We start from the raw sequence: 26692 nt of genomic DNA on the forward strand, positions 1-26692 counted from the left end.
CAGTAAGGGTTGTGTTGTACTGTTGGGTGTTGCAGTGAGGTTGTGTTGAAGCGTTGCAGAGAGGGTGGTGTTGTGGTGCTGGGTGTTGCGGTGCTGGGTATGTTGCAGTGCTGCAGCCAGGGATCCGTTGCACTGAGGGTGCTGCTCCTGTGTTGTGGGTGTGGAGATGGTGTTAGCATCGTATGCTCTCTCCACTCTCCCCTCGGCTGGAGCCTCCCTGGGAGCCTGAGCAGCCGGGCACACGCTGAGGCGAGGAGGAGCTCCCAGTGCGCATGCGCTCCGTGCCCCCCTTCCCAGACTGGGTCGCGACTACATTTCCCAGCGGCCTCTGAGCGGGCGCTGCCCCTCGCTCCTCCCGGCCTTGCAGTGCGGCCGGGATCCTAGGGGTGGCGCTGCGGGCAGGCCCCCGCGCCGCTTCGTACAAAGCGCTGGGGGAGCGCTTCCCTTCTTCCTGTTTGTCTCCGTCCGACGCCGAGGCTCCAAGCCGAGGCGAGGCCGAGCCCGAGCGGCAGGAGCGGCCATGGCGGCGGCCCCGGGGCCCGGCCGGCGCGGAGCCCGCAGGGGAGCGGCCAATATCCTGGCCCAGCTCCGGCACGGGCAGCTCAGCGGCCGGGGCCTGACCCGGGGAGCGCAGGTACCGCGGGTCGGGGGGCCGCGCCGGCGGGCTGAGGAGGCCGCTGGTCCCCGCACAGGACGGGCCCAGCCGGGGTGGCGGGGAGCCAATGCCTGATCCGGGCAGATCTGGGCTCGGCCGCGGGGAACTGCGTCGGGCGGAGGGGCAGGCTCGCCGCTGGGGCCTGTCAGGGTACGGGCAGCGCTGGGCTCCCCCCTGGGGCCGGCTGCAGCGGCTGCTCACGGGGGTCCGGGCGCTGGCTGGGAACTAGCTGGGGCCAGCCGAGCCCTTCCGCCTTCAACTTCCCCAGTTCCCTGCCCTGGCCCTTCCCGCTGCTAGCCGCGGTCGGGCTGGTTGGGACTTGGCTCGTTCCTCTGCTTGGCCTCCGACCCTCACACCTGCCGTGAGCCTGGAGCCCGCAAAGTCTGGTCTGGCCTGGCCTGGCCTGGGACTAGGCTTGGCTTCCTTCCCGGTTTTAGTACAGCTGATTTTCCTTGTTGGTTGCAATATTCAAACTCACGATCGCCCGGAAGTAAGTTTTTCAACCCTCACCTGGGTACTTTACATCTCCCCACTTGGAAGAACCTTGCTTAGCTGGGAGGCCTCAAGTTCTGTCCCTGCTGTACTCTTCAGTATATAGAGAGACAAGCTGGGTAAAGAAGAGCTCTGTGGAAACTCGAAAGCTTGTGTCTTGCCAACAGAAGTTGGTCCAATAAAAAATATGAGCTCCCCACCTTGCCTCTCTAATATCCTGGGACTGACACAGCTACAACACTGTACATCTTCCCTATATAGGCTAGCTGGGGAGCCTCACCATAGCTGCCCTAGTAGTTCTATGTGGAAACTAGATGAATAAAGAGTCATAAAGTGCTGAGCTGCAGAACTATAGCTGAGTTCTCATTTGATGGCAGCAACTGAAGGTGCGACTCTCCATATCCCCAAACTCTCAACCACTTTTCTAATGAGCTCTTGTGCCTTCCACGGACTACGTTTTCTCCCCTGTCAGCTTTCCTAGCCCAGTCAATATTATTCATGGGTCCATCTAGCACTGCCAGCTAGCTCTACAAAGAATTCAGCATTATCTATAGAGAGGAGAATGAACTTACTACTTGTGACTTACTACTTCCCTTTCCCTGCCACCAGGGTATTTGTGTAAAATGGGTTCTCAAACTGGGGGTTGTGACCATAACCTGAGGTTATTATGGGGGTGGGGGGTTGCGAGCTATCAGCCCTCGTGCATGTCAGTAAGAATGGCATGGCATGAGGGAGAGGGAGTCATCACTTTTGTTGGGGGGGGTCATCACAGCCTCAAATATTTTCAAAGGGGATCCCACCAAAAAAAAGTTTGAGAACCCCTGGTGTAAAAGGACTTGAAGAGAAGGGCAAATATCCCCACAACATAGAAATGCTGTTCTGTAGTGGCTTTTTGATTGGAGGCGGGGATGGGGCAGCTCTCTCTTCTGAACAGAAATGAAGCCCTGCAGGGAATCATGATTTAACCCAAAATGGCAAATTTAAGCACGCTATTGATTCAGTTGGCATGCATCACCTGGTGGCTTTAGTGCTGAGTAGAACTCTAGTTCTGCACCTGTTGAGTAGGATGCCTGTTTGTGTGCTTTGTTAAAATAAAAATAACACTCATCAGGACTGTTTGAAATCACTGTTTTCACTGTTGGTCTCATGGACTATTGAGAACAAAGTCTGTTTCTGGAACTGTTTCTTGACTGGGACTTAGTTTGCTCTGTGCGGTCTGTCTTCTTGGAAAGCTGTACATGGGCAAATCTGGGCTGCCAGCTGCTATTAATAGAGATAAAGTAGCATTTACTTTGAAGGAAAAATACGAAGAATTAAATGAACATTGGAAATGGAGACCTTGTTAATACTATATTGGCCCACCCACTTAACTTTCTCGCTGTTGGATGGGGATTGGGACAAGAGAACTACAGTGGAAACAAGGAGTATTTGTATTTAAGCCTGTCCAGGATATTGTCCGGTCTGAGTAAAATGACTTTTTATCGACTTTTGCTTTTCTTTATATTTTGTTAATGTATGAATTTAACCTTGACATGGCCTCTTTAAAGTGAGTTTTTATTTCCACAGATCATTTTATATCTGTAATACATTCAGGATCTGAGTCATGCCTTGTGTTGTATTCACCATAACTCTAACCTCATGTCATACGGATTTAAGTAAATGGTCAGATGTGCCCATCATAAGAGAATGCACAGCAAAGTGTTCGGTCACTTCGGATATCTGTATACCTTCATTTAAGGCACCCTGTTTCTGCACATGCCTGAGACGTGCAGGAGATAGCGCTAGTTGCATTTTTTTTGTTATCAATGCTTTTATAAAATGTTTGATTAAATGTGTGTAGTGATTGGACAAGTGACTGATTAAACTTGTGCAATTACCCACAGTACTTGGTCAGAACCTTTCTGCTAGCTGCATCCCTCCTTTTATAAAACTCACTTTCTAGAATGTTTTAATCATGACTTGGCTGGATTGAGAAGTTTTTAAAGCTGAAGGCTGAGTGCTCTCAGTGCTTAAGTGCCACAAGAACACTTTTTGTTAAATTCTTTGAATTGAGGGAACAATTTAATTGCTTGACAAGTTATGAACTGTATAACTGGCATGGGGTTAGAACTGAACTATGGCATTAAAAATAATTGTAATGGTGCAATGTTAAATGCCACATACCTGTATCCGCTTGCCTGGAGCTGGGAAATAGAGTATTTCAGCAAGTGTCATAATCTCATAACCTGGCATGTATTTCTTTTGTATTGTGGCAAATGTTGTTGCTATTACTGTATTAAACTCCTGGGTTTTAACTTATTCTGTGAAAGGCTTCACCAAACAGTTCACTTGCAGGGGTGGGAGGGAAACACCTTTCTAAATACATAGTCTGTTTTTAATCTAAGTTCCTTCTCTGTCTCTGGGGGAGGTCCATGTGCAAAGCACTTGGATGTGACTCTTGTTCTGTTTGTTTGTTTTTACAAGCAGCAAATAACTGTCCAATCTCTAGGTGCCTTTTAATCAGTTAAAATTCCACATTATCAAAGTATTCAAAATATTTCCCAATAGACTAATTCATTTAGTTCTTAAGCCCTGATCAGAGCAGCCTTCTCAACTATCCTTCCCTCCTCTCCCCAGATCATCAACTCATCCACTCTCTAGATGCCTGAGAGAAACGGCTGGCTTTAAAGGTATATGGAAAGCTAACTGAGCTGGGCTCTGGTAGCCTGAGGGCGGAGGTGAATTCTAAAGTGAAGGAGAATGCCCTCTGTGTCATTCTTTCCTGTTCATAGCAAGGAAGCTCTTTGTCAAGTGCCTCCACTGATTGTGGAGTACAGTACAGTACAGTAAGGGGACAGGCAGTCTCTCAGGACCTGGTTACCTAAACCATTTAGAGCTGTATAGGCCAAAACCAATACCTCAGATTCCATCCAGATGCTGAGTGGCAGTCAGTAACCTTTCTTGAGCAAAACTTATTTGCTGTCAACATGAAGCTCTAATTAGTAAATGAAATAGTGCTGAATACAGGAGTCCAACTTCAGTTTCTGGGGGATCTCAAGATCCAGTCCTGCATAAGAAACAGTATAGTAGGCCTAGTTTCAGCGACAAAGGCACAGATAAATGTTGTAAGGTCTGCATTTGGAAGGTACAGTTGTTCTAGTCTTACCAGGGGAACAGATGGAAGAGCTTGTCTGGCTACAGCTGCTACCTGAATATCTAGCAGCAGTTGGGAACTGGCGAGACCCCTAAACTATGGACATCTTATAACAGATGGTTGCCACATTCTCTTAGCAAGAGTGCTGATCTAATTCTTGCCAGTTCTTTCTGTTTGCTTCTCAAATCTACTGATGTTATCTGGATTGAGCTACAGCCAGCTACCCCTCGTGCGGACAGGCACCAATCATCAATAAAAGACTACGTCAATCCACTGCTGCATTAGCAAGGTCTTACAATGGAGACAGAGAGCAGAGTAGTAGTGCCTGAAACTCAAACAGAAAAGACCCTATGTTTGTCTTCTCAAGTCTTGACTCCCTCTGAACCAGATACATTTTCTTCAAGTAACAATTCCTCACAGTAAGAAAAAGTTGGTGCTAACAAAGTAAAGAAACTGGGATAAATTGAGTTATCAACCCATCAGAACAGTTCCATTGTATGCAACTTTACCTCCACCATAGTTTCTGCAAATAGACCTTTATTTGTCTTCTGTACAGTCACGGAATAAGATCTGAAACATTTTGTTGAAATTTATCGAACTCAAAACATGACTTCCCTAGCCTCTTGCTTCATCTAGTGTAAGTCATATGTAAACAGTTGTGAAATGTGAGGGTGAAACCAGGAGAGAGGTTTCCTAGGGGCCTTTGTCAATAATCATGGAAAAAATGTCATTGTAAAGTCCAACCAGGCCATTGTGTGTTGCCAACAGACCACAGTGAATGTTCCCTCAGCAGTCTCTGAAAACTGGTCTCAAGCCCTGCAGGACTGCCAAGGCCTAGCTAGAATGAGAATCAAAAGGAGTCTCTCCTCTACCCATGCCATATGATCTGCTGCTGCTGGGAATAAATTCTCCAAGCTGACTGCCATCCTTATCCATGTATATTAAATTCCTCACTGCAAAAGAAAAGTTTAATTCCTCAGAAATATACATGTGGTTCTCACCACTACATATTATCGGTACTCTGTACAAATCTCCCCCCTCCCACCCCCACAACACTTAAGATTTTATCTTCTAAACAGTCTTTTCCATTCTGTTCAAGTACTGGCCCTTTAAAAAAGGGAAGCGTCTTCACATCCACATCACCCACTCAAAAAGCATAATTTCTCTTGCAAATTGACAGCCCCATGTAAGTTCAAGCAAAAGGGAGGGATCAGGCTACAAGCAGAGGAGCAGCTGTGACTCTCTTGTAGTCTCACTGGGCTGTAGCAGTTAGGCCTCTGACAGCTTACTCTTCAGGCTGCTGCTCTTGGTGGTTGGAGGACCTGTCTGGGCCCCAGTGAAATTGCTGTTGTCGTGGAAAAGAATCACACAGCTACATTTTAGAGTTGGATCGGGTGCAGCTTTGATTGTGACACACACAATCACATAACCATAGCTATGGGGAATACTATAGCCATAGGGAAAACCCAGGTGGCTATAGGGAAGTCAAGCAGCATGTCTGGATGCTGGGCAAATGTACTTCACCTGGCTACCAGATACAAAAGACTTATATAGGGGTTGCTTAGGTTCATTTACACATAGATCATATAGTGGAATTTGATTAACAGTTTATACTTAACAGGAAAGACAATCACAATGCACAGTGGGGCACACCAGATGCCCTCACAGGAACGCCCAATGAGTCACTTGATTATACAATCAGGTTTTCAGGGACCCTGGTTAACTCCCGAAGATGGGTGGTGACACAATACTTGTTCAAATGCTAATTTGTATGGAGTGAGTTTCTATGGGGCCGGTAAGACAAAGGGGGGCAGGTACTGGTACTTATCAAAACAGGTGAAGTCTGTTCAGACTTCAATTAAGGCTCATAACAGAGACTTGCCTCTCGGGTGTGGTTCAGAGACCTCTTGTGTGACTTTAACATCTTTATCCTAATTTCAGTTGAGGCATTCTGTTAATGGTTTAGCCTGGGCCTTCTATTTCAGTTTCAGGTTACAACTTCAGGCCAGGCCTTCCATGACCAGTTTCAGGCCAAGCATTCTATTAATAAATGTAATGCTTATTTCTTTGATTCCACACTGTTGATAGCTTGCTACCTCTTCAGGATTGGGGACACAAAGCCTGGGGATGTGCTTATGTATGGCAGAAGGGAGATCATGTCTGATGGTTGACTCTACCAAGGTTTTTCGCCTTCCTCTGTAGCATGGGTCACTTGCTGGTGGATTCTCTGTACCTTAAAGTCTTTAAACCATGATTTGAGGACTTTAATAACTCAGTCATAGGTTAGAGGTCTATTACAGGAGTGGATGGGCGAGGTTCTGTGGCCTAGATTGTGCAGGAGGTCGGACTAGATGATCATATTTGTCCCTTCTGACCTTAAAATCTATGAATCTACCATGCTCTAGAAGTGCTATGAAGTAAGTGGTGGATGTTAGTACTCTTTTATACTATATTTAGTATAGATAAAAATGAGTAAAAAGGGAAAACTTTTAGTCAGTTTCAAGGCAGTAAACTTTCCAGTTTAGCTGTCTGAAAGAATGGTCATGGACTGAAAGGTAACCAATGGATGGGGTTGTTTTCTTTAGAGAGAACATACTAGCTGTGTTCTCAGCATTAGACTGTCTAAATATCAGTGGCCTTTTCTGCACATTATCACAGTTGGCTCAATACTGAAGAGCTTCTGTAATTAAGAGCAATCTTCTGTAGCTGCCATGTACACAAAAACCCTGTTGTCTTTAGTGGGATTTCCATGTGGGGAGCAGTTGCAGTACTGGATCCGTTCATCTAGAAAGGCAGACCCCTTAGTGATAGTGGGTTAACACCAGCTCAAGGACATCTGTGATTGGTGATCCAGCAAAAGGGAAATCTCCTAAAATGTTCAGGCATTGAGCTGCTTGTAATAATGGAAGCTGCAGCATAATATGACACTTTCAGTATAGAAGATGTAAAAAGTAAATTGCTAACATTTTTAAAGAATCTTGCATGTAATTAAAAGTATGAAGCTACCGTCTTGAATCTGACAGGCAATGGTATAGGACACACAGGGGCAATTATGCATACAAGAGCTTGAGAGGCAGGAGCCTTTCAAATTCTTTTCTAAAGTAAGGTAACCTTTGAAAGAAAATACAGCATTGTATTATGGTTGTGCCTATACAAACACATAGCAAAAGACAGTTCCTTCCTTGAGGAGATTAGTCTAAATGGACATGGCAGACAAAGCATGAAAGGAGAAACAGGCACAGAAAGGTGAAATGACTTACCAACAGTCATGCCATAGCTCAGTGTCAGAGCTGGGAATAGCACCTTGGTCTTCTGAGTCCCAGTCCAGTGCCCTAGCCACTAGATCATGTGGCCTCTCAAGTAGTATTAAACATGAATAGAGTGCTATAAACATTTAACTCTTTAAAAGACTGAAGGATATATTGTATATAATCTTAATGGAATTTGGAAAGTCTCCTGTAGGTTTGATGCTCTCATATGTTGAGCTGCCCACTGGAGTCCTTGTTATATTGTTATCTACAAAATAATCTTTGCTGTCATTGAGACATTCAACCATTTATTTATGGACCAGCAATTCATCCCTTTTGATTTAAAACTGTTCTGAAAATTCCTTTAAATCCTGATTTAGTATTTCTGTTACCATCTGTGGTGGTAAATTGAACTGGGCTGTCTTCACTTTTTCAGTCTAATAATAGCTCTTTCTGCAGTGAGAAAGTTGCCTTGAGAAATAGCCAAGTTGACATTGTCTTTGTTAGTGATTGAAAGGCCACAAGTAAATTAGTGAACTGAGATGACTGGGCTCTCCTTAAAATAATGAATAAACACTCCTTTGGCAGTTTTCCGGTGAGTGCTTGCTAAGGAATACTAATCTCAGTAAAATACTTAAACAGTTAGTTGAACAGACCTCGACATTCCCTTTTTTTTTTCCAAATAAAATAAAAGCTTAGAAAAATACATCAGTTTAAAAAAACCCTGCAAAAAGTTTGAACATTCAGAAATCACACATTATTTAAAAATAAGGAAGCATGGAAAAGCATATCTGAGATCAAACAACCTTAATTTTGTCCATTAATACCATCAGCTCTACATCCTTCTCTTAAATTTGTAGACGACACTGCTTGAAAAGCTGACAGGTAAAATACTAAAAAAGTGGGAGACTTGGAGTCTATACAGGGTTCATGCAAGTTAACGTACTTGGGACGCTGGGAGATAATCTGAAAAGATTTGCTGAAAGGGAAGAAGCTGTGAAGCAGGAATGGCTGAAAGAGACTTCAGGGTGATAGCAGATAGCCAATCAAATAAATGTATTTGTAAAGAAAATCCAGTTTTGAGTGCAAATGCATTGGCCCCCTGTCACAGAGCAGAGAAAGGGATAATCCTCTCCGTATAACAGCTTGCACCTGGAATACAGCATCCATTTCTGGGCAGTCTAACAAATGCATTTGCAAATTGAAGCAAGTGCCGAGAAGAGGAACAAAGCTGATCAGGGGCTCGATGTAAATAAATATTTTAAGGTTGGGTTATTGTTTAAGGGCTGGTGTACACTAGAGAGTTTTGTGGACAAAAGTCTGCTTTTGTGAACAAAACAGTGGGGGTATACAGACAATCTGTTCTGCTGGAGTGGTGAAATTGACAAGAAAGCCCCCATGAGAGCTGAGCAGCTGGTCTCTGCTCCTGACCGGGACTGGGGAGAGAAGCCAGGGTGCCTGGACCCCAGTGGGGAGGGGGCGGGGGGCAAGACTGGACCCCACTCCCCAGGGGTGAGAAGCCCCTGATGGCTTCCCCCAGTTTCCACGGGGAACAGGGAGGAGAGAAGCCTGGGGCTAATTTCCGGTGGGGAATAGGGGGGGTGGGTAGCCCACTGGGAGCCCAGGAGCCTGTGGGGCTCTCAGCTCCTCACATTGCCCCTTAGGTCAGTGGAAGTACTCCTGGTGAGGACGACACACTCCACCGACCCAAGGAGGGTCGTGTGGACATCAGCCGTCGCAGTAATTACTGCAGTGGCTGTAAGTCGACTTATGTTAGGTTGACTTATTTTTCTAGTGTAGACAAGGCCTAAGATCATCTGAAAGCTGCAAGTACTAGTTATAGTCATTGGGGTACTACAAATAGAAAGAATGGCATGAAATTAAAAGGAAATGTATAACTTTGTTCTTAAAATGCCTCTTTTGAAAGCACACAGGCTGCTAAACATAATTTAAATCTATTCCTGTTTTAATTTCTATTTAGATGGAATAGTGGGGAAAAGCTTCCTGACTGAGTTATCAGGTTTTGTAATAATATCAAGGGAAGTGATGAACTCGAGTTAGTCTAGACTGCACAAAGCTCTAGAAAAGAGCTCTAGGGTGCAGTCCTGGGTGGGCTGGATGACTGAGGTATTTTATAGCTCTGTGTTTGAACTACAATCTTCTCTAAATACAGGCTTCTTATTAGCTTTCAAATGAAGCTGTATTCTGTGCTTTCAGTTTCACGTTGTTTGGAAACACAGAGCTAATATTTGGTTAGCTTGGTCTGTAGAACAATATACAGCTCGCTGGCAATAAAAGCTGCCAGTAATGGAGAATTTCTTTCAGCCTTGTGTGTGCAAGTAAGTTGGGACATCCTCTGCACTTGGAGTCCAGGTAGTCTGCTTTCTGGTTGAAATCCTCTGCAGAATATGAAGAGCTGTAAAGTTACACATACCTTCATGTTGCAGTTTGTTGTAAAATCTGAAGTAAAGCAAAGTAGTACCTTGAGAGACTTGGGTCCCTCAAGACTTTATGTAATCCAATATTAAAACTAGACAGAAGTGTTTAAAAGTTCTAAAGTTTGGTGACTATAGTGTGTGGACATCTCTAGTTTTCATCGAGTGTAGTTATGGTTTATCTTCAGTTAAGCCCTCTTTCCTCTGTAATGTCATTTAAAGCATGTGATGGTCAAAACTCCTGTCACTGAGAATTGGACCCTCTAGTTTAATAGATACTGTCTTGTCTAGTTATACTGCCTGAGAAACCACATTCACTTGCTCTTCATGACCACTTGATCTCAAGGTGTACATCATAGGGGTTCTCCAGTCCAACCCAGTGTAGATCAACAACCAAAGAAAACCCGTAGTCCTTAACAGAGATCAGTGGTGGATTGGGCCTTCTGACAGTGAGTGTGAAGGGAGATAAGAGCTTAGAGAAGGTAGTGTTCTCTTCTGTGCCACTAACACCTGCTAGTTCAGGGGTTCTCAAACCTTTTTGGTTGGGGCCCCCTTTGAATATATTTCAGGCTGTGATGACCTCCTCTTCCCCCCCTCCCCCCCCCAAAACAGTGATGACACCTCCCATGACATGCCACCCTTACTGGCATGCACGGGGCTGACACCTCACGACCCCCCCATAATAACTTCACACCCCCTTGAGGGGTTATGACCCCCAGTTTGAGAACCCCTGTGCTAGTTGATCACTGCTGTAGACTGTTGCCTTAGAGAGGGCTTTGTTTCCTTCCAGCAGACAAAAGGGATGGCGGGGGAAGGGAGCTGACTTCACATTTACTAGAAATCCATTAGCTAGAGACTGTTACAAAAATCACAAGACCAAGGCCTAAACCAAAACAACTGCAAAGAACCAGCCAGCAATTTGGATTGATATAGATGCTTATATAATATCTTCACATTAGCAGATGACTTTCAAAATACTGAGGTAGTTCTAAAGAGATTCTGCAAATTAGCAGAAAGTTCTGTTGCCAGATGCTAGGACTGAACAACATAGGATGGATCACTCGATAATTGCCCCGTTCTGTTCATTGCCTCTGGCATTGGCTATTGTCAGAAGACAGGATACTGGACTAAATGGACCATTGGTCTGATCCAGTATGACTGTTCTTATGTTCTACCTTGCCATTAATTTTTGTGGGGGGGGGGGTAAGAGGGAGGACTTTATTATCCTAGGAAAGAGGACAGATAGAATTGCCTTGGTAGCCTACAGTCACTGCGTCAGAAAAGGGCAGTAATGACTAATGGACACAGGGGAAAACCCTTGCGTATTAAAACCCTGTCCTAGGCAGATGTTTTGAGAGAGGTATCTGTCTTTACGGCTTGAAGCTCTTGGATCACTGATCTGCTTAGTAATGTATTCTGAGTTGAGCTAAGGCACAGCATCCTTGTAGCATCTCTCCCACGACCTGGAGGGAGGCATTTGGGCTTCATATCAGGGCATTGTCCTTGGACCTTGATTCGGGCTCCTTCTTTGTTATTGATCTATTCCTGTTAGGTGTAGTCTTCTGGCAACAGATGACTTGTAAATTTTTCAAGCTCTGGTTAATTAATAGTAGTGAGGTGTGTGCATTGAAGGTTTGGCTACACTAGAATTTTTTTTGAACTTGGGTTAATTGATTGCCTGTTCTTGAACATACTAACTAATTTGGTTTAAGTGTAGTTGGGACACTCCCCAAACTTGTGTTACTGGCTAAGAAGAATTTGTGCTGTATTCTAAAGCGAGCCCTAGTCTAGACTAGATGCATGTGCATTAAGGAAGATGATAAACTGCTACTTTGGCATAAACTGGGTTTTATGTTCTCTCTCTGTCGGATTTCTAGCTCTCAAGTTCTGTTGTTTTCTATATACATTTTTTATATATAGCCATGTGTCCTTCCTACAGTGATGTATTCATGTAGATTTCCTTTTGCTTACCACTAGTATATTCCCAAGGAAGTTCAGAACCTTCACATTCCAAACACCTCAACGTACCACAACTCTCTAAAGCAGGGTCTGACTGCAAGGAAAAAATGCCTGGTCTCTTGGTTCAGTTACACATTGCAAGTATATTGGTGAAAACACTGTAAAAGTTGCTCTGGGATTTTTTTAAGCTGGTTTTGAAACACTTTACCAGATGCCTGCTACACGGTGGAAAGGCCCCTGGCAGCTACGTAATAGATAGCCTGATGTGTCTTGTCTACCATGCAAGACTCCCCTCAGGGTTCTGCTCCTGTGGGACTGTGCCCTCCACTCCTTTGCATACATCTTGCAAAATCTGGAGTCTCCACTCCATGGTGGGTAAGTGGGGAATTCTTTCTTTCTCCTCTCCACTAGGCAGTAAGGTGGGGGAAGGCTTCTTTCTAGTTTCTGGTATCCAAACAATGGTGACTATGAGGATGGGACACCATTTTCTATTCCCTTCCTGTTTTCTCTCCTTCATCCTTAATTTCCTTATCTTTGCCCCTTCCCAAGATCATGTTGGGTTTCTGCTGTTAAGTGAAATTGCTTTAGTCATGCAGGAGAGTTGAAACTTCTGCCAAGTTACAGGAATCTCCTTAGCAGTAATCTACTCTGATGGTGTGTGGGTATCTGTTATGCTTTACAGTAACACTAAATATTCTCAGACATAAGTGGTTTGGGGCCTAACACTTTTAGCCGTACTGAGCAGTATACTTTGTCTTACCATGTGTAACTGAATTGTAATTACAAATATTTAATTATAATTAGCTTTAGAGTTTATTGCCAGTAGTAGTCACTCTTTTATTTAGAAAAAGAATAACTTGTTTCATTGGTGTCTTGAAGTATTCAGCCAGTGTCACAAACTCTCGATTCCTGGCATAGCTGCTCTAGCGGTTAGCACAGACATGCCAGTTATACTTGAAAGTGTTCTTTATTCATGGTGAAAATACTCCTCCTGTTTCACGTTGCTGTGCTGAGCTTGACGGAGTATGCGATTCTCAAATGTAAACTGAACTGTCTACCTCAGTCCCTGCTTTCAGCAACAAATTCACAATCCAATTGTATCTTTTAAAAATAGGTTATTGTGAGGCCCATTGGGCTTCTGCCAAGCAATCACAGTGTACGGGCCTAATGTATTTTAAAAAATAAACTTTGTCCCTTCAAAGGAAAGTGAGCTTTTTGTCGTTGTTCAGTGTGTAATGTTCCCTTTTAGGTTACTTTTCAAATTTCTCCCTCAGACACACTGAAACTGTTTTCTTCCTTGTTTACTCCTATGCTAGTATCCACTCACGTAAGGCTTCTTGGAAATAGCTCTCACAAAAATCTGAAATTCTAGTTAACTAAAGATAAAGCTTGAAAGCCATGAATGTCAGCCTCTTGGACAGGCTTCTTACCTTAGGCTAAGTACTTCAATGAGCAAAGAGCCCTACCATAAGGGGGGAAGCTACAGGAGTGAAAGCTTGTTGGATTTCTAGTTAGAGATGGATTTTTTTCTGTATCGGGAGCTTCAGTTCAGCTTGATAAGATTTAGCTTTAACTAATGAGCCTGCTGTGTAAGTGCTGTCAGTGTGCTTGGCACTATACTGTATATAGTGATGAAGGTAAGGTCTGTGCTTAAAGGAGCTCAAGCCTAAATCAGATGCTGACAGTCAGGCAAGGTGGAAAGCAAAAATTCTGATTGTGAAACAAAGCCAAATGCTGAAACCTCAGTGTTGTGCATCAGGATGAAACCAAGACCTCTTGAAAATTTTTTGTGAAAAAACAAGACTCACACCCTTGAATAGGCATAGACGAGTGGTTAAAGCACTAAGCTGGAATGTGGGTTACCGAGGCTCAAGTCACTGCTTTGCCTGATTCGGAGACTGGACTTGTATCTGGGTCTTCCTCATCGTAGGTGAATGCCTTCACTGCTGGACAATTGGCTGTTCTAAGGTGGGTGTCTCAGATGTTGACCAAATTTCCATGATGGAGGAGAGAAACAGGTATTTCACTTCTGACGAATCAATATTCTCCGATGGGAAAAAAGGTTTTGGCAAAATTGCTGACTGGATGTAGCTGGCATATACAATACGTGGTACTTGATATGAAAGCTCAAGCTTCAAGTGGGGCTGTGTGCACGTGAATGCATTTTATAGCCATCCATCTGTCCATCCATCCGAGAGGCTACATCTCTAGGGTAAAGCCACATGCTTGACAGAGACACTCCAGAGTGTTTTGAAATGTGGTGTTGGTCTCAGCCTGGGTGTCAGTGTTCTCGGATTAGAACAGGAGAGTTGTTGTTCTGAAAGCATTGCTCAGCACATTTTCCTGATTCAGACTACCCATTGTGACTCAATGACCACAGGAGACAAACTTCATGGTAGCATTCTCAGCCTGAATTTATGCATAAATGTGCAGGGGACAAAGGAGGCTAGAATAATCTTACTGAAGAACCCCTGTTTTTTGGGTAGGAGGTTGTCTCCCTTTTCAGTGCCCCACATCATGCTGATCCTGCTGACAGATGGAGGCTGGACATGGTTATGTGGGTGTTGTTCATGAGCTGGCCATAAGGGTAACTGCAGCAATATAAGGTGCACTGTCTGTGAAAGGAATATCATGGGGATAAACAGTCAGCCACCACCATTTAGGTCTGTTTGGGAGAAAATGCTGCAAGCTACTTAACATGCTAATTCTGAGCTAGTATCCCATGATGCTTGTGGGCTTGTCTTGAGTAGTTGGCTCTCGTGCTGGGTATAGCAATTGCAAAAGAAGATAGTGGGGCATAAGTCAGCTATGAAAGTCCTTTATAGAACAACTAAGGCTTGTCTATACTAGCATTTATTCCGGGAAAAAGTTTTGTCACTCAGGGGTTTGAAAAAAACCCCCACCCCTGAGTGACATAAGTTTTGCCAACAAAAACTATTGTGTGGACAGCACTATGTTGTCAGGAAACGCTTTCCTGCCAACATAGCTACTGCTGCTGGTTTAGATGGTTTTATTATGTCAGAGAAAGAGCTCTCTCCCATTGACATAATGCAGCTACCCAAGTCCTCTTACAGCATGTGCCTCTGTAAGTTTTAAGTGTAGACTAGCCCTAATGTAACAGTCTTTAACCTGGCAGAGCAATGGAAAGGAGCATTCCTTGTAGGATGGTGTGTGTTCTTAAGTTTCAAGGTGTACCAGAAGTAACCTGAAATAAAGTTCAGGACTTTGTCCTGCCTCTTCAATTGTCATGCTAATAGAAGCATGTCATATGATGCATCTTTTATTTTCTTTGTTACTGCCATTGCTTGTGACAGTTCCAGGGACTTAGTTAATGAAGCAAACTGCTTGACAGGGAGATTAGCAAAGGTGTATTCTGCAGTTCCTGAAGCCCTCCAATGGATTTCAGACCTTTCTATTAACTTGCAAATGTTGCTGTTTCCATACAAAAGAAGAAGACTGAAGCCATGTATAGAGATCAATATCTTAGGCCTGGTCTACACTAGAGAATTTTGTCAACAAAAGTCACCCTTTGTCAACAAAACAATCCTGGTGTATGCACTGCAATGACCCTTTTGTTAACAAAACTGCCCTGTTTTGTGGACAGAATAAAATCACCTAGACTAGAGGCGTAGAGCCTTTTCCCACAGTGTTTGCAAAAAAGCATGTGTGTAGACACTGCCCTTAGATTATTTCACTAAAAATAGTCTCCCAGTTATCCCAGCACGCCATCCTGAGTGCCGCTCTGGTAAGCAGTTTGAGCTCGGCTGCCAGCCGTCAGCCTCTGCCACTTCCCTTTGAAAGCCCCAGGAAGTTTTCAAGTTAACTCACCCACAGCGCAGCAAAGGGCAGTCCTGCCTGCCCTAAACTACGGGGGGGCATGTAACTCCTGATGTGCTGTGCAGAGCCAGGGAGAGAGGTACACCCCCCCCCCATGGGTGTACCAGGCCTGTCTCTGCTGGGGGGGGGGAAATGGGGGATGCCAGCTATGAGCTGTCTGTCTGTGCAGCAGCTTCTGCCTTGGGATTGGTTGCTTCCAGCTGCTGTTGTCTGAACTTAGAGACAGGATGAGAGCAGATACACTCACTGAACCTCAACATGTGCTGTCTGTGTGTCTCTCTCACACTCACACTCTTCCCCCCCCCCCCCCAGCTTCTGTGGGCTTCTTGTGTTTGTGTTCAGCAGTGTCAACTTGGCTGATGGCAGTTTAAAAGCTGCTGTCACGCTAGTAGGATGCCCATGGAACGATGGGATTCAGAAACCTTCATCATGTGGTGCTGTGCCTGCCCCATGAGGCATTGCAAACCCTTCCCAAAGCGCCCTGTGTGCAGTTGCACAGCAGGATAGCTACTCACAATGCACTGCTCACCTTGTCGACAAAAGAGCTGGTAGTGTGAATGCACTCCACTGACAGAAGGAGACAGTGAGAACACACAAGAGCAATTTAATTATAGCAGTGACTATGCTGGCAAAACTTCTGTCGACAAACTTTCTAGTGTAGACAAGGCCTTAGATTATGTCTACACGTAAACTGCTACATTGCAGTGTAGACATTCATTACAACAATGGGAAGGATTCTCCTATTGCTATACTTAAGCCACCACCCCAAAAGGCAGTAGCTAGGTTGATGTAAAAATTCTTCTGTCGAGGTAGTGCTGTCTGCTCCAGGAGTTAGGCTGGTTTACTTATGTTGCTCAGGGATGAGGATTTTTGACACCCTGAGTGATGTAGTTGGGTTGACATAACTCTTTAGAGTAGACTTGGTCTTAGATTGTAGAGAGCTGGAAAGGAAGGTGCAGGAAGTCTTTGAGTGGAAATTACCTGGTTGTAATTACTTTACATAAGATAAACTTTCACCCTACACAAGTGAGTGGTGTGATATCAGCATATCTTGTGAGCTGAACCCTTTCTACTAACAGTTCTGTAGGCACGCAGTTTCCAACACTCAGAAGTTCAGCAAGTTTCAGGAATTAGCTGTCTGTCTTTGTACTGTTCTTCCTATCTAATGTATTATACGGATGTGCTGGTAGCAACACCTGTGGTGAAGGTTGCCCAGTATTTTCCATTGTAAGACCATGTTTTCAGTTTCTTAAACTTTGCCAAACTTAAAACAATTGGGCTGAAATTTTCCATGCCAGATGTCTGCTTCAGGCTGAATTTTGTTGGAAAATTTCAGCAAAAACAGTTCAGCTTTTTTTCTCACAACGAGGTTAGGGGAAAAAACACCTTACAATCATTTTGTTGAGAAACTCTAGCTTTGTAATGGAGATGTGAAGTTTGGCCAGGGTATCAGTAGGAATATTCCTGTAGTGTCAAGGATTGGCACACCAAGACCTGGCAAACTCATACCAGCATAGGGCTGTTTAGGGCATTGCTTTTAGCTGCTTCTTTCTGGTCACAGGCTGACAGTAGTCTTGTAAAATATGCAGTCCTGGCTCCTGGAGGGGTAAGCCAGACTCCTATTAAATAGAAGGCAAAAGGGGGGAAGACATAAGGAAGGGAAGGAAAAGGACATGGGGAAAGGAGGGGAATGAAATCTCACATCCCAGGTGGTAGTTGGAATTCAGCCTGAGCTGGCAGAGATGGTGATGTCAGCTGCGTTCTCTTTCCGGCCAGGTCTGGTCAGGACATCTCAGGATCAGGATGATGAAGGCTTGGGGTCCCAGGAGATGGTGGGGTTGGAAGTCATGATGGTGAAACTCACTCCAGTAGCCATTTTTTCTGTCTTCTTTTGGGGTCCTTAAAGGGGAAGTGATGGGTAGAATAGCCCATTCCTCTCACTGTTTTGTCCACCAATTAGGCCTAATTTCCAGCTCACCAATTTTGATTTACTGATTTCCGTTTCTACACTTCTCTTGTTTACTAAGCACCATCTTAATGCAGTCCTTGAGTTATATCTGTAGGTCTTTTTGTTTGGACCAATTCAGCTTTTCTGTCTCGCTTTTGCACTTTTTACCATCAACATTTGTTGTTGTGGATTATTATGGCATTTTATGAACGTACACTTCTCACAGCCAAGCTCACAATTAGGGCAAATGTATAGGCCCAATTATCACAACACGCCCAGGTCAGTGGGAGCACTCATGGTAGTAAAGTTGAGCATATGCATAAGTGTTAGCAGGTTGGGAGCCTCTGAACACAGCATCCTGTGAACTGAATGAGACATATGCTGTGGGAGGAAAAAGAGAACATGATCCTGTAATTAGTGTGTATCATAATGCATACACACAAGGGAGCCAAATTAAGGCTGCAGAGGAAACCTTAATTCTGGCATTTCCTAGCTTGAGTGCTTGAATTAGCAACTGTAATGTTCTCTTTAATGTAGTTTTTTGTATGTAAAATTTTAGAGTGCCTGGCATTGTAGTATGGAAGTGCTCAATACAGTAATTTAGATTTGCATGGTGTAATCCACAGACCGTATTGCAGTGGATTATACTGAGTATCCTCCATTTCCACGTTCTAGGAGCTTCGCTTTCTACTAGCTTTTGTAACTAGTTCCTTCTTGGTAACAGCAGGAGAGCTCAGAAAGCTCTTTAACCAGCTCTTTAAGTTTTGCGTGAACCAAGGTTCTTTCCATCCCGGACTCTGCAGCAAAGGCTCTTTGGTGGTGGTGTAAACTCCTTGTGGAATTGGGAGACTTAGAAATGAGAATTTTTAGAAGGGTTTGTGCAGCGAGTATAAATCTGTGCCCTTCCTGTAGGACCATTTGGGGCAGTTTTATATATGCTTTTCAGCATCCATTCCCTCCTGTGCAGGTCCTGGTTTATGAGAATTTCCACCTAAACATTGTGGAAATTGCTCCATCTCTATATTTTAAATTGAGAGCTCTTTGGTGTTTTTCCTAGTGTGTCTGATTTTGGTGCACTGCCCCTGTTAAAAAAAGCCCTCACAGCCTGTCAAGGACTCCTGCCACCTTCTCCATCCATTGTAAGAAGTATTCCACCATGGAAGATCTGTATTTTCTCTGCTGCTATGCATCCCTAGTGGAATCTGCATCAAATTCTGCATCCAGAATCTTCATAACCCTTTCTTTTAACATCTCCTTAATCTTAAAAGTCCATCTCTCATCCCCCTTCCATTTCTGGTTCTCTTGGATTAAGGTCTTTAAATAAACCTCAATTTTTGACAGCACTTCTGTTTTGGATTAACTGCTAGACAACACTGTAAATTGACTCTACTGCAGCAAGTTACATTGCTGTTTAGGGATTCCTACAGTGGAACGCTATCCCTCCTGCCATAATCAGCAAAAAGGAACTACAAAAAAAGCTTACCTTCCTGAATAAATTTGATTTTATAAGCAGGCCCTTTTTCCACTCACTGAAGTGCAGTTAATGCTCAGTCTTGCACAATGTGGATAGGAGCATATTGGTAGCTCATTAAAGAAAGAGAGTGATGTATTGGTGCAGGTATAAGATATTGTTGCTTTCATTGGAATGACAGCTTAGAATTTGGGACTCTACCACAGTGTTCAAATGGGTCATGAAGAGCAGTGTAAATTATTAGAGGGTTGAACATTTAATTGCTTATATAGGTTGAGGTGTACACCCAGGTGGGCCCTCTCCCCCACTATAGCCAGACTCTCCTCCCCCGTCTCTGGTCAGAATCCTATTGTTTTTGGTGAAATTTAGAAAACCCTGGTTTTTGTGGCAATTGGGTTTTTCTGGTTTTGTGACTTTTTTCCATCAAAATCAACAGTTCTGCCCTTTGATGTCTCAAACATTCCATGAAATCTTGGAATTAATCCGATGCAATTTTCAGAAGTTATCACATTACATATGAATAGAAATGCCATTGAGTTGAGTACAGGGCATTGCTTTTCTTGACCTACCACTTTGATTTGTGGAGTGGTGATTTTGAAGGACGGCTGACAGGGTGACCTGAGGGCCTCTGAAATTTGTTTTCCGTTGGCCCTTCCACCAATATACCAGTCCATAACAGCCTAAATCTATTAACCAGGGCTAACTGCAATGCCCATCTTTCTTTGTAAGCTTTCGGAGAGGCAGATTTTTGCTATAGGGCCATCTTGTGGGCACAGTGTGGTTGTGTTGTCTCGGCTCACTGGTTTTGGGAAGGAGGCTGGGTTTGCTGCTTTTGGTACTAGTAGGAGTCTGTATGTTAAACATAGATCAAAGGTGCCTAGAGCCTTTGATAGATGTCTTTAAATGTATCTCAGTCTAAATACTGAGTCATAAACTTAATCCCAGGAATTTACTGTAACAATAGTTTTAAGGCCTTTTGTTTTGAGCATCACGTGGGATAGAGGTCGTGAGAGAAATTTAAACCTGTCATTGTTTTCTATCTAATTTCATTTAATCTTTCCTCTCCCGCTCTTGAGTTCTACCATAAATTTAGCAGCCTCTCCTTTACTGTTTGAAAGCAGCTTGAAATTTCAGTTCTGTGTCAATGATTCTAGTATTCAGTAGCTCATGTTCCCTTGAAGTCTTTGGGGAGAGGGTGAATATGCTAATTTGGCAACTGATAATGTTTTGAGCACAGATGGTATTTAATTTAATTTGTCATTGGACTGTTTTTGTCACTTTCTGTTAATGGATGACTCTAGAAAACCTCTGATAGTTCCACAAAACTTCAGCAAATTCATGTTTACATCTTCACTATGAATCTTCTGCCGTAGATATGTGCAAAGCTTTCCATCCTGTGTGGCTTCTGATATTAGAAGCAATTATTTGTATCCACAATCAAGGGGAGCCTGATGACACCAGATTTCAGATAAGACTAAAGAAAACATATACAAATAGAAAGGCCTTTCCAGCAGCAAGAATTAAACTTCACCGTTCCAGGCTGTCTTCCAAATCATGATGCTAACCTTTCCTACTGATCTCCCTGACTGGATCCTTCTACATAATGAGCCAAGATTATCAAGTACAATGCTTAAAGCAGTGTTTGTGCATTATTTTGAGGGCAACTTCTAGAATTTGAGGCAATGTGGATCATTACTTTGGTCAAAGAGGTTGTGAGGACGCTTGGGCAGTGGGTATTATTGCTTGTTACTTGCTGTTGATAGAGCCTTTATATCTAATTTTATTTTAACTGCAACCTTTTCTGAACTTCACTGGGCCAATATAATTCCTGAAAGAGGAAACAGGAGCTGCCTGTGATTCTGGCAGCCACCACATGTGAGTCAATGTCACAGGGAGAAACATGAACTTACTAAATTTCATGGAACTATTGAGATGCTTTATAGTCAATACCCATACGTATGGAAAGACATATTTAATATACTAAGTGAACACCCATGCTTGAAGATCTCTCTCCTTTAATGCTTTACAACACCTTGGCAAACTAGTATGAACCCTTTCAGGACCAGTAAGATTATTCAGATGCTAGTTCTGGACCGGTGGTTTTAAAGAAGAGATGATAATCTCTGCTACTGGGTATTCTGATACTTCTGTTCTCTCACTCTGTCTTGTGCTGGACTAATCTTATTTGGTACCTAAATATAGATTCTCGTTTTCTCCTTTTATGGTTCATTTAGGTTAAAATTAGAGAATCCCTTCAATTTTCCTTTGTGTCATATGGACATGTTCATTAGCTAAAATGGAGTAAAAGAAGCGAGGACTCACCAAATTTGGGAGCATAGTAATGGTTGGTTATGAGGGGACATGATGGTGGCACGCAGTATGGGGGAAGGAAAATGTTAGTGCAAAAGCCAATGGCATTCTCCTTTGTTATAGATCACTGAGGCCTTGTTAAAGGAAAGGGATAAACAAGCGAAATGGAATGGAATTCCCCTGTTGTTGCAGAAACTGTATGAAAATAGCCATCCGAACAGCGACTTCTCTCAGTGCCAAAGCATCCTCAAGGTAATGTACACTCAGAAATACCACCCTTCTTCTTGGAAGCCATTCTCTTCAACTGCTGCATGTTAAGAAACTGAACTTCATCCAGTCCTAGCCTCAGCCCTTGAAATTGGGCATGTGGAGTAATGCTGGTCTGTGAAGTGGAGTAAGTAAAAATGCATGTAATCACAAGCCAGAATCATTTGATCATCCAGTTAAACTAAGGCACTTACGGAAACTGTACATTGCTAAGCTGTTGTGAGTGAACATGGTTTTGTTTTTTTGTTTTTGTTTTTTTATCTCCTTGCAGGAAATTTCTCCACTTCTCTCAATGGAGGCCATGGCATTTGTCACAGATGATAATAGAAAAACAGCTCAAGAATCCACTTTCCCAAACACATACACATTTGATTTGTTTGGAGGAGTAGATGTAAGTGTTTGGGGCTTTTGTTAAACGTGGCTATAATAGAGAAACTTCTCAGAGGCTTTTAGCGAGAGTAAGCTGTAGAAGAGTCTTTAAATCAGACTATTTGGGGGGACTCTGAATGCAAATGACCTACAATTAGAAGTGTAGAGCTGGCCTTATTACATTAAGGAGTGACTTACTGGATATCTCCAGATATATTTCCATAGCAAAAGAACGGCCATACTGCGTCATACCAGTGGTCCATTTAGCCCAGTATCCTGTCTTCTGACAATGGCCAGTGCCAGAAGCTTCAGAGGGAATGAACAGAACAAGGCAATTTATCAAGTGATCCATCCTCTGGCGGCCAGTCCTGGCTTCTGGCTGTTAAAGGTTTAATGTTGTTGAATATATGTAGTATTATAGGAGTTCTGTATTTCTTGAAAAGATACATCTTATTAAGAACTAACTAAAGCTGTAACCCAAATACAACTAATATCCCATTAGTAGAAGTTAGAGAGTCTTTTCAAGTGGTTGGTTCTCATTTATCAGTAACTAGGAAGACTGAGTGACTGAGATATATGTGAGTCTTGGATAGAACAACTAAAGATCAGCTGTGAATTAATCAGATAAAAGATATTAAAGATAAATCAAAGTGGCAGCACTTCATGTATTTGTAATGAATCTTTATACTGTGGTTTGCTCTGTATTTGTAAAATTAAATTTGTTAAATGTCAGTCCTTTAGACCCTGGAGCAGCCAAGTACTGCTGTAGCTAAACCTGTAAAATCCTCTTTTAAATACAGTGAGAAGTTGTGGCGAATCTTTGCCTATTCCAACCTACATCTCTTTAGAGATTCTTATTAGCAAAGTTTCTCTTTTTGGTTTAAAAGCTGATACAAAACCATAGTCTTTGCCAGATCTAACTATAGGCAATACTCACTGAGATTACCTGAAATTGGTCTGAACTTTTTAAATTGGCAGACTTTTTAAATTTCCCTTCTACAGGTGAGGGTGTTTTTTAGTTTTTTATTCAATATTATGCTCTTGATGGGCAAACACAATCTACTTAATGGTTAGACGACTAAGTTTAACACCAGTGATTTCATGGTGACCTAGTTCAGTTCTTGGTTCCAAACTGTTGAGCAGCTAGCAGTTGGTTTAATTGGTGTCACATGCACTCTTTGAAGCCAACTGAGATGTTTGGTCTTTTGAATCCTCCTTGCCTACAGAACCTCTTGTTCCCTTCATTCATCTACAAATGTTAATATTGTCTTTCTCTTCTTACTATGCCTTCCCCATCCCATCAGCCTTCTAAGCTCTGGCTTCCCTTCAAGACTTAGTGGTCCCATATTGCTACCATAGCACTCACATGGTGTGCAAGTATTTAGCAGCCAGCAGAGATGACGGTGGGGTATGGTGGCAGGTGGTAAGTAGCAAGGGAGGGGCAGAGATTAGATTAATACATTCATAGATTCCATGGCCAGAAGGACACATTGTAATCCTCTAGTCTTATCTCTTGTATAACAAACTATGGAATGTCTCCAAAATAATTCCTAGAGCAGATCTTTTAGAAGAAACATCCAATCTTCTTGTAAAAGTGGTCAGCAATGGAGAATCCACCATTACACTTAGTAAGTTGTTCCAGTGGTTAATTACTCTCATTGTTAAACACTTAACGCCTTATTTCCAGTCTGAATTTGTTTAGCTTCAGCTTCTAGGCATTGGATCATGTTAGACCTTTGCCTGCTATATTAAAGAGCCCATTATTAGTATTTGTTCCCCATTAGAATACTTTTAGACTGTGATCAAGTCATCCTTTAACTTTCTCATTGTTGGATTCAAGGAGCTCAGTCTATTAGTTTATCACTGTAGGGCATGTTTTCTAATCCTTTAATCAGTCTCATGGCTCTTCTCTGAGCCCTCTCCAATTTATCAACATCCTTTTTGAATGGTGGGCATCAGAACTGGACACAGTGTTCTAGCAGCGGTCACTTCATTGCCAAGAACAGAGGTAAAATAACTTCTCTATTCCTACTTGAGAGTCCCCTGTTTATCCATCCAAGGATTTGAATTAGCCCTTTTGGCCACCCAATCACACTGGGAGTGCATGTTTGGCTGATTATCCACCACATCCCCCAAATCTTATTCAACCATTGATTCCCAAGATAGCGACACATACACAATCAGGGACTCTTGCACTCTGTGTTCCTAAATGTATACACTTACATTTAGCCATATTCAAAAAGCATATTGTTTGCTTGTGCCCAGTTTATCAAGCGATAGATTGCTCTGAATCAGTGACCTGTTCTCTTCATTATTTACCAGTCCTCCAATTTTTGTGTCATCTGCAAACTTTATCAGTGATGATTTTTATATTTCCTTCCAGGTCATTAATAAAAATGTTAAATAGTGTAGGGCAAAGAACCGATCCCTGTGGGACCCTACTAAAACATACCTTTTAATGGTGATTCTCCATTTACAGTTACATTTGAGATTTATCAGTTAGTCATCTTTTAATCCATTTAATGTGTGCTATGTTAATTTTGTATCTTTGTAGTTTTTAATCAAAATGTCATATGGTACCAAATCAAACAAGTCACAGAAGTCTAAGTATATTACATCAATACTGTTACCTTTGTCAAACTTATATCCTTTTTCTGATGAATTTAAGTTAGACAGGATCTATTATACATAAATCTGTTGATTGGCATTAATTATATTACTGTCCTTTAATTATTTTTAATAGAGTCAAGTATCAGCTGCTCCATTATCTTACCTGGAATCGATGTCAGACTGACAGGCTTATAATTACACAAGTCATCCTGTTTACCCTTTTTAAATATTGGCACAACATTAGCTTTCTTCCAGTCTTTTTGAATTTCGCTGGTGTTGCAAGACTTATTAAAAATTAACGGTAATGGTCCAGTGAACTCCGAAGGCAGTTCTTTTAAAACTCTTGGTCGCAAGTTATCCAGACATGCTGATTTAATGTTTTTAACTTTAGTAGCTGCTGTTTAATATCCTTCAGAGACACTAGTGGAATGGAAATAGTGTTATATGATATGACTACATCTGTGTTTTTCCCCCAAAATATAGAACAGAAATATTTACTCAACACTTCTGCATTTTCTGCAACTTTATTGATAATTCTATTTCCATGTAGTAATGGATGAATACTATTATTAGGATTCTTTTTGTTTGTAATATATTTCAAAAACTCCTTATTGTCCTTATGCTAACCATAGATATCGCCTTATGTCCTTTTGCTTCCCTTATCAATTTTCTACAATTCCTAGCTTCTGATTAATATTTATTACTATCAACTTCCCCTTTCTTCCATTTGTTAGGTATTACTTTTGTGGAGGTTTTTTATAGATGTCCAAAAAGCCACATTGAAGAAGAGCATATTGGTTAAAAAACTGACCTGGTTTAGTGAGGAAGCAAAGACATCTAACAAAGTGTTCTTAAACAATTCCAAATTATCATTCACATTTTTCTGATTAAATTATTCTTCCCAGATGATTTGGCTTGATTATTTTAAGATTTGTGAAATTGGCCCTTTTAAAGCTCCAAATATGTATATCACTGGTCTGGACTTTATTCTGCTTGCACATTATAAATGTGATCAAGTCATGATCATTTGTACCTAGTTACCATTATTTTTAGTTCTATGATCAGTTCCTCTTTATCTGTCAAGACAAGATGTAATATAGAATTTCCCCCATGTTGGATGCAACACTTTGAGATAGGAAATTGTAGATAATGTTTAGAAATTCCAAGGATGTTTTAATACTGGCAGCCTTCAACGTCCAGCATCTGTCACTCAAATTGAAGTCTCCCATGACCACACAATATTTTTTCCTACACATTGTAGATAGGCGCATAAGGAGGCAGTCACCCCTTCCCTAGGACGATTTGGTTATCTGTAGCAGACATCAACTGATACCCTATCTTGTGTTTTATTGGTTAGGACATGGATCCATAATCATTCAAGCTCATTTTCTTCCAAGTTATCAGTGACTCAAAAACAGGCAATTCCATTTTTGACACTGCCACTCGCCCTCCCTTTTGCCCATTTGATTCTTCTTAAATAGATTATAACCATTGATTTTTAACATTCCAATTATGGAGATCATTCCACCAAGTTTCAGAAATGCCAGCTAGATCAAATTTATGCTCATAAATGAGCAATTCCAATTCTTTTTGTTTGTTACCCAGGCTCCTACCATTGGTAATTATAGAATATATTCTCATGTCCTTTGATTCCTTTAATGATATTGTGCTGTGTGCTCATATCTTCCCTTTTTTTATCTCCCCCTTTAGTTTAAACCCCTCCTGATTACTCTAGCCAGCCTGTCCCCGAGAGGATTGGTCCCCCTCCTGCTGAGGTGAAGGCCACCCAACTATCCAGCCCTGTGTCCCCATTGAAGGTGGACCAATGTTCCACAAAATCATCCCTCCACCACTTTCCTAGCCAGTGGTTCGCTTCCAGAATCTTCTGCCTTCTGTCTTTCTTTGCTCATGGGCCAGGAAGGATCTCAGAGAGGACCACTTGACCTTCTTCTGCGTGC

General features: G+C 42.5%; 1 protein-coding gene across 1 annotated transcript in view; it reads left to right on the forward strand.

Moving 5' to 3' along the window:
• The first annotated feature begins 454 nt into the window (after positions 1-454).
• TRPC4AP (transient receptor potential cation channel subfamily C member 4 associated protein) overlaps positions 455-26692 on the forward strand; it is a 62736-nt gene continuing 36498 nt past the window's right edge. Inside the window, exons 1-3 of the mRNA XM_067554505.1 lie at positions 455-634; positions 21612-21740; positions 22027-22146. Coding sequence (XP_067410606.1) covers positions 521-634; positions 21612-21740; positions 22027-22146 — 363 coding nt within the window. The 5' untranslated portion in view covers positions 455-520. The remainder of the gene's footprint in view (positions 635-21611; positions 21741-22026; positions 22147-26692) is intronic.

This window comes from Emydura macquarii, unplaced genomic scaffold (genome assembly GCF_026122565.2).
Source record: "Emydura macquarii macquarii isolate MOO-44397 ecotype Brisbane River unplaced genomic scaffold, CSIRO-AGI_Emac_v2 contig_1483, whole genome shotgun sequence".
NCBI classification, from domain to species: domain Eukaryota; kingdom Metazoa; phylum Chordata; order Testudines; family Chelidae; genus Emydura; species Emydura macquarii.